The sequence below is a fragment of the Xenopus laevis genome, chromosome 2L (genome assembly GCF_017654675.1).
Source record: "Xenopus laevis strain J_2021 chromosome 2L, Xenopus_laevis_v10.1, whole genome shotgun sequence".
Lineage (NCBI taxonomy): Eukaryota > Metazoa > Chordata > Amphibia > Anura > Pipidae > Xenopus > Xenopus laevis.
Window position 1 is genome coordinate 145,803,990 of NC_054373.1, and position 8,442 is coordinate 145,812,431.

The 8,442-nt window shown below is 43.5% G+C and overlaps 1 protein-coding gene across 1 annotated transcript; it reads right to left on the bottom strand.

The window, feature by feature from the left end:
- Nucleotides 1-1,782, bottom strand: LOC121399736 (ATP synthase subunit beta, mitochondrial-like). Its single transcript, XM_041581291.1, has 3 exons — nt 1,602-1,782; nt 924-1,105; nt 1-75 (listed from the first exon to the last, which is right to left on the bottom strand). The coding sequence occupies exons 1-3, from the start codon at nt 1,717-1,719 to the stop codon at nt 1-3; spliced, it is 375 nt and encodes a 124-aa protein (XP_041437225.1). The 5' UTR covers nt 1,720-1,782.
- Nucleotides 1,783-8,442: the final 6,660 nt, after the last annotated feature.

Genomic DNA, 8,442 nt, shown 5'->3' on the forward strand with positions numbered 1-8,442 from the left:
TCATGTAACGCAAGATTTCCTGTGCTCAAATCGCATTTCTCGCCAAATTGGGGGTTCTGCATGGATGGCTGCAACCTGCACAGAGGCAGGAGAGTATGGCATTGGAAAAAGAAAAAGATGGTTTAGAACATGTCCAGTCTTACTAGAGATTTATCATAGTGTGTATGGTTTTTATTACAGAAAATACAGTTCACAACAGCCAGTGCACTCTACTGTTTTGTAGGAATAGGGGCTTTTCATCATGGGTTCACGGCAATGAGCATTCATGATTTTTATCCAAGGGTCTCAGGAGCGCGACATGGAATTGCTGATTGTGTAGTCATGCAATACAAGACTTTCTGCGCGCTCTCACCAAACTTCTTGTGCCATCCGATGGAATTGTTCGGCACAGTGTTTTATCACTGGAGAAAGAATGAGCGGGTCAGAGCCTCAGAGGCACACAAGGACAATGCATTAGGTGATTTAACGTTACTGTCTCGCAGAACTAAGAAGTTGCTTCATGCTATGAACTGGCAGAAGGAACGATAAGGTCTAATGAGATAATCATTTTCATGGAAGTGTCGGGCTAGAGGAGTTAATGGCTACTTCTGGACTAAGGGGCAGAGACACCGATCAGATTCGAGGAGATTAGTTGCCTGGAGACAAATCACCTATTCTTCGGGGTAACTAATCTCCCCGAACTGCCTTCCTGCTAGAATGTAAATGGCCGGCGGGATGGCACACGGAGCACTCTGTTTTCCAAAGTTGCCCAAGTTTCCTCTTGAGGCAACTTTGGAAAACGAAGCGCTCAGAGTGCCATCCCGCCAGCCATTTTATATTCTAGCCAGCAGGGAGGGTAGATTAGTCGCCCGAAGAAGAGGCCATTGATCGCCTAATCTACCAGAATCTTCTCGTCTGTCTCTGCCCTAAAAAGGGATACTTACCCAATGCTGTGCAACTTCCAGCACCAGCCTGGTGTCTCGGCCTTGTACCTCCAGGGCATTCAGGATCGGTGGGAGATCTTCATCAAACTGGACGTCCACGACGGCACCGATAACCGCAACAATACGACCAACTGCTGTTCCAGGCTTGGCTGCTGGGGATGTCTGAGCTGCATAGTCTCTCCCTACAATATACACAAAATATGTTACACCTGGGGAAAAAGTTTCTATGCAGACAGTATATTGGGAGGTCTTGTGCAGAACAACGGAGACTCATGACCTTGCACCTCAATCAGGCGACTTGCGACATTGCAACAAAACCGGCCAGACACACAGAAGCTATAAGACAGGCCAGACACACAGAAGCTATAAGACAGGCCAGACACAGAAGGTGAGCGGCTGTTCATGTATAGTGGAGAGTTGTGGAATTGCCGGGCCTGTCACAGCCACGTGAGTAACCGGCATGGACAAGTCATTGCAAGATGGAAGCCGCGCCTTAACAAATAGCAAACTGGAAGCCGTAAAGGAAAGAATAGCTTGCATCTCCATACCACCATTATACCCTGCTTTATATAAATCACTGACAACGCTGTGCAGTCCGGTTGAGAAGTGCAGAGGCCTAACCACGACTCAATGACACCGCTAGGTCACACTGCCATACATCCAGGACTCGGTACTCACGGGAGTGCAGTGCTGCAGGGGAACATCTGAGAAGATTCTGCCCGAGCTGGAGTGGGCTACATGCTGGCTTCAGAGCCCGCAGGGCACCAGCAGAACAACGTCCGACAGCCCCTATCATGGCGGCGTTAGCAGCGGAGAGCAGCGCAGAAAGAGCACTCAGAGGCTATAGCGCTAGGGGCGGGTACATAAAGGGGATGCAAAGTAACGTCACGGGGCGGAGTTACAATGACGATTGGCCAGTTACGACGTCACTCTAGTGTTCGGCGTCTCTCAATTGGATGACATATTTATTGTGGCCAGAATAACGTTAGTGTGGAAGTAGGCGTATCCGTCCGCCTAGAGAGGAGGGAGCTGGGAGACTTTGTGACCTGCGCGGTCATGTCCTTCAGTGTCTTTCAGATTGAGAGCAGGAAGTGTGATGAGCAACGTGGTGCTGGGGCATTGTAGTACACTGTAGTACAAGCCGTAATATCCTAGTCTGACTAGTTCCAATTTGTAGGCTGAATGGACAGTGAGGAAATTGTAAGCCCACCGGAACTGGGAAATATAAATGACAAGTAGCAGGGCCACTGGGCCACGAGCACTGACATTAAAAGGGCTTACTTAAAGGGGTCGTTCACCTTTGAGGTAACTTTTAGGGGTAGATTTATCAAGGGTCGAAGTGAATTTGAGGGAATTTTCAAAGTAAAAAAATTCGGAATTCGAAGTAATTTTTTGGATACTTCGACCATCGATTAGGGTACTACGACTTCATCTTCGAATTCGAAGTAAAAAAGTTTGAATATTCGACCATATCGATAATTAAAGTACTGTCTCTTTAAAAAAACTTCAACTTCAATACTTCTCCAAATTAAACCTGCCGAAGTGCTATGTTAGCCTATGGGGACCTTCTAGAGCAGTTTTCTAAGTCTTTCGAGGTTGGAGGAAAATCTTTCGATTGATCGCTGAAATCCTTTGAATCGAAGGATTTAATAGTTCGATCGAACGTTTTTACTTTGACCGCAAATGGCCGAATTCAATGAAAAAATATCGAATTTCGAAGTAATTCAATTCGATGGTCGAATTTCGAAGTATTTTCAACTTCGAAATTCGACCTTTGATAAATCTGCCCCTTAGTATGATATGGAGAGTGGTATTCTGAGATAATTTGACATTTGTTTTCATTTTTTATTATTGAAGGTTTTTGAGTTATTTAGCTTTTTATTCAGCAGCTCTTCAATTTGTATCTAAAGCAATCGGGGTAACTATGGTCCAAATTACCCTAGTAACCCTGCATTGATTTGAATAAGAGACTGGAATATGAATAGGAGAGGCCTGAATAGAAAGACGAGTAATAAAAAACGAGTGATAAAAAAACAATAAATGTGTAGCCTTACAGAGCATTTGATTTTTAGAAGGGGTCAGCGACGCCCATTGCAAAGCTGCAAAAAGTCAGAAGAAAAAGGCAAATAGCTATAAAACTATTGAAAACCATTTGAAAAGTTGCTTAAAATTGGCCATTCTATAACAAAATAAAGGTTACCATAAAGGTGGACCACCCCTTTCACTCTCTGTTTTAGGCTAGGACTTCACGGGCGATTTCGCAGCAATCCGACGCGCTACGCAAAATCGCAGGTGTCACGACGGATGCGACGGAAACAAGGTAAGTAATGGCAGTGTCGCATCTGTCGGATGCAGACGCAGCGTGCAGCGTCTGCATCCGACAGTCGTGTCGCGTCGCATCAACAATGCGACACGATGCGACAATTGAATTACTTACCTTGTTTCCGTCGCATCCGACGTGACGCCTGCGATTTTGCACAGTGCGTCAGATCACTGTGAAATCGCCCGTGAAGTCCTAGCCTTAAAGCCTGTGTTCCAGTGTCTGATGGATTACTGACAGTCCATTAAATGTCCCAATAGTCTATAATTCTGAGTCACACACTTTTTGCTACATGACTTCCTTTGATCGAACTATCAACAACAAAAAAAACTCGAATAGCTAGAACTGATCATGTTTTCAAGTGCAAACCACAGAAAAAAACCCAAAAATCATGAAGGCTAAAAACATCTTCAAATGGTTCTAAAAACCTCTACCATTGACTTCTCCATGACCTTTACAGGTTTTAACTGGAGTCTTTTCAGCAGCTTCGGGGCAATAATAATCACAAAAATGTTCAGGTTTTTACTGAAACTACCCTTGAAAAAACTCAAATTTTTCAGGAAAAACATAACTCGATCTTTGATAAATAACCCCCATAGTATACAGGTATGGGACCTGTTACCTAGAATGCTTGGAAACTGGGGTTTTCTGGATAACAGATCATTCCGATTTGTATCTTTATACCTTAAGTCTACTAGAAAATCATGTAAACATTACGGGGGTTATTTATCAAAGGTCAAGTTGTGTTTGTCCTGAAAAATCAAATTTTTTGAGGTAAGAAAAACTCGAATTTTTCGATATTTATTATGCACGAAGCTAGAAACAAAAGCTAGAATCTCCAGCTAAAACCTGTCCAGGTCAAAACCTGTCCAGGTCATGTAGAAGTCCTTTGAACTATTTGAAGATGTTTTTAGCCTATATGATTCTCTGGTTTCTTCTGGTGCTTTGCACTCAAAAACTCGATCAGTTCAAACTATTTGTGATTTTTTTTTCGCCAATCAATTCAAAGTATTTGAGTTTCCCCCCACCCCTGATTGCATTGATTCGAGTTTTTTTACATTGGAGTTTTTTCATAAATAAACAAAGATTCGAGTTGCGAGTTTATTCGAGGTAGAAAAAAACCCTCACAAACTCGACCTTGGATAAATAACCCAATAAATCAACCCAAAAGGCTGGTTTTGCTTTCAATAAAGATCAATTATATCGTAGTTGGAATCAAGTACAAGGAACTGTTTAAAAGGAAATCATTTTTAAAAACTTGGATGACTTGGATAAAATGGAGTCTATGGGAGACAGCCTTTCTGTAATTCAGAGCTTTCTGGATGACAGGTTTCCAAATAATAGATCCTATACCTGTATTGAAAATCCTCATAATGTCATGCAATAATCAATAAAATATGGTGCTGCTTTCAATATGATCATCTTTTTCACAGAAGCAATGGTATGCACTGGTTCCCTATCAGGCGTGCCTAGTTGCTGATTTTTTTCATATTTCTACATAATATGTCCCCAGGAACTACCCAGCGATCTACATTAGCCCAGGGTCAGTCAGAGGCCCTGGCCCTGCACAAAAAAGACAGGGGGAATGCATGTTTGGGATATGTTCCAATAAAATTTTTATTTTTAAATGTTATGTAACTGTTTATAGCATTTGAGACATTGCCTTGGCCAGCCATGCTGGTTGATCACATTTTTTCCAACAGTAAAGGAAGGCATAAACTAGTTCTTCACTAGTCCATAATGTTATTTTAAGACAGTTTCAGGCCACCTACACCAGAGTCCAGGCATGTGATTGCATTTCGTTCACAAGCATGCTGAAAAGAAAAGAGGAGTAATAAAAAAAAATAATAACAAGTATGTATTTTTTCCCACTGGCTAATTGTTCTCCCTGTTCGCTACTTTCTTTTTATTTTGGTGATTTTTTTTAACACATGTTTTTATTTAGTTTTTCATAACAAATAAAATAAAACAAACACAAAGGAATTTGGAAATACAGAAAAGAAAGACAAATAAGATTATTTTGTGATTTAATCAAATTTTTGTGCCATTTTATTGCATTTTTTATTGCCATCAAAATTTTCAAGGCTGATTGAATTCTTAAAATGCAAGCTGAGTCGATTTGAAGACATTTCTTTAAAAAATGCAAGTTTTCACAATTTTCATTTTGGGGTCTCAACTTAGTAGTATATTATACATAATTGCATCAAACTGTTCAGAAGACACTTGGCTTTTATATTTACCTGAATAGTTGAATTTATTGATTTGTCCAGCGAAAAAAAAAAGCTAGAATTGTTCGAATTTATCAAGTTTTCGAGCACAAACCACCAAAAAAACTCAAGTTTTACTGAATACTACCTCCAAAACTCAAATTTTTTCGGGATAAACACACTTGACCTTTAAAAAAATAACCCCCTTAGTGTCTGGAGCAGACCCTTAAGGGTAAGGACACACAGGCAGATTCGGGGAGATTAGTCGCCCCGGTGACAAATCGCCTCTTTTCAGGGTGACAATATCCCCAAACTGCCTTCTCCTACTTTCCCGTCAGCTATAATGAAAAATTGCCAGCAGGATGGCACTCGTGCGATTCATCTTCCGAAGTCGCACAAAGTTTCCTCGTGAGGAAAGCGAATTGCCGCAAGTGCCATCCCACTGGCGATTTTCATTATAGCCAGCGGGAAGGTAGGGGAAGGCAGTTCGGGGGGATTGTCACCCCCAAAGAAGAGGCGATTTGTCACTGGGGGCGACTAATCTCCCTGAATCTGCCCCGTGTGCCCTTACCCTAAGTGCAGACACATCATCAATTGGCAGAGCTGACTTTTTTGATAAGCCACAGGAGCATCTACTGGAAGGTGGGGGGTTTATCCCAAATCTCCATATCCTCAGCTGAAAAGGATATAATGCAGCAAACTTAGCCTCTACTGGGGTCTGCTTATATCCCTTCCATTCCTGTTTGTAACAACTTACCGCTGGTGGTCTAGTGGGAGGAGGTCTGCAGGGACGTCTGCAGCATCCTCGGCGGGGACGCCCGCCACGCTGCCGCTCCTCTGGGCCGCAAAGTAGTGTTTGTTAAGGCGCGAGCGGCACGCTACTTCCTGGTTTATTGTATTTAAAGGCCACAAAACTTATTTTGCCTTGCCCGTTATAGGTTATCTCCTAGTGAGTTCCTGGTGCTTCTGTGCTATTATAGCTTCCGATTCTTTGGTGATTTGACTACCTGTTGTGATCCCTGCCTGCTTCTGACGATCCTGACTTCCGAAATCCTGACCCTGCCTGGTTACCGACTCCTCTACTCCGTATCCCATCTGATTGATCTCCTGGTTTGACCCTTGCTTGTTTGACTCCGCTTGCACTCTGCCTGCCCCGACCCGGCCTGTTCTGACTTCACTTTCTGTCTACGCCTTGTACTGCGACCTTCTGCCCAAAAGACTTTACCGTTGTGCCCTTTTGCTCGTTCAGAACCCTTCGCTTTGCACCTCTCTTATTAAGACCTGGCGGCATTCGATTAGCCAAGGGCTCCTCTCGAGGTGAAAGGTGGCTGTTAAAGGCAGAAGCAAGAGCCGAGAACAGGGTGCTTAGCTTTGGTTCTGAATTTAGAGTGCCGACCATGACATTATAACGGGCCAACATTATAACAAGCCAGAATGGAAGACGAAGGTCACGCTGCCGCTGCTCCTTCTACCCACCGAAGCGCTCCTCACTACTCTGCTACAGCGCATGGAGGACCAAGAGTGAAAGCAAGATTATCTGATGCAAGGCTTTCTTAACCTGACTCGCAGACTGGACACTCCAACAACACGCACCAAGTCCAGTAGTTTCACCTCCTGTTGCCATCCAAGTGGGTTCTCATGCGGGGATGGGTAATATTCATAAACCCCATGAAACCAAAATTTCTTTCCCTGAAAAATTTAGTGGGGATAGAACCAAATTTTTGTCTTGCAAACTATACCTGAGTTTTTTCCCTCACTCCTTCACTACTGGGGAGGAAAAAGTGAGGTTTGTAATGACCCTATTACAGGATGACCTGTAAGATTATCCTCCTCTGACCCTGGCTGTTTTTCCCTTGAAACCTTCTTTAACACCTTCTTTACGGATGACCCGGATCGTGCATCATCTGCTGATTTGTAAATTACGCCAGGGAAAACGGGATGCAGAGGTGTATTGTACGAGTTCCGCCAGTGGGCTGTTGGAACGACTTGGCTCTTCGTAGCCAATTCCGGATAGGGCTCTCTGATACTGTCAAGGACAGCTTAGTAAACTACCCTCTATCTACTAATTTGGATGATCTAATGTCTCTTGCCATCCAAGTAGAAAGAAGACAGAGGGAGAGAAGGGGTGAGAAGGGTACTTCCTTTCCAACTGGGTCTGCTAAGCCATCTAACCCCTCTGCGCCTCTACCTCAGGAGGAACCCATTCAATTGAGGAAAAGGCTCGCAGGCGGTCTCAGGGTCTATGTATTTACTGTGGGGAAAAGGGTAATTTTATCAATCAGTGTCCTAAGAGGCCGGGAAACTACAAAGGCCTTAATGGAGAAGGGGAGCTCCATTTGGGTCGAGAATTTTCCTCTCCCCAATTTTTCCTCTAGGATCATGGTGCCTGTTAATTTAACCTGGTCTATGGGCTCAGTTAAGGTTTCCGCTTTTGTGGATTCTGGGGCGGCGGGGAATTTTGTAGATGCTGCCTTCACAGTGAGGTCTAATATTCCTCTAACTCCTTTAAATCCTCCCATGAGAATCTTAGCTGTTGACAAAAGCCCTTTGGGGTCAGTTCTGGTAACCAGGAAAACGGTGGCCTTCTTCATGTGCATTAACAACCTGCACTCTGAGGAGTTATCTTTCTTTGTTATTGAAGGTTCTTCTTCTCCTCTCATTTTAGGTTTACCTTGGTTACAGGTACATAACCCACATATTGATTGGGGAACTGGGGAGATTCTTCAGTGGGGTCAAAAATGTAAGGGCTCTTGCATAAGTCTTCCTCAATTGATGGCAGTCACGTCTCTAGAGGGTTTATTTTCTAAAAGAGCTGCAGAAAATTTACCCCCACATAGGCGTTATGACTGCCCAATTGACCTCATTCCCGGGTCTACTCCCCTAGAAGGAGGATATATCCTCTTTCTTTGCCTGAAGCCCAAGCAATGAAAGAGTATATCAAAGAAAATCTCTAAAGAGGTTTCATTAGGCCTTCTTCCTGCTGGTGCTGGGT

What these genes read in the sequence shown, in the direction of transcription:
- LOC121399736 (XM_041581291.1), bottom strand. Translation starts at nt 1,719, where the DNA reads ATGATAGGGGCTGTCGGACGTTGTTCTGCTGGTGCCCTGCGGGCTCTG. An exon ending in CCCTGCAGCACTGCACTCCC is followed by an intron (nt 1,106 to 1,601) that starts GTGAGTACCGAG and finishes TGTATATTGTAG; the next exon opens with GGAGAGACTATGCAGCTCAG. An exon ending in TGGAAGTTGCACAGCATTGG is followed by an intron (nt 76 to 923) that starts GTAAGTATCCCT and finishes GCCTCTGTGCAG; the next exon opens with GTTGCAGCCATCCATGCAGA.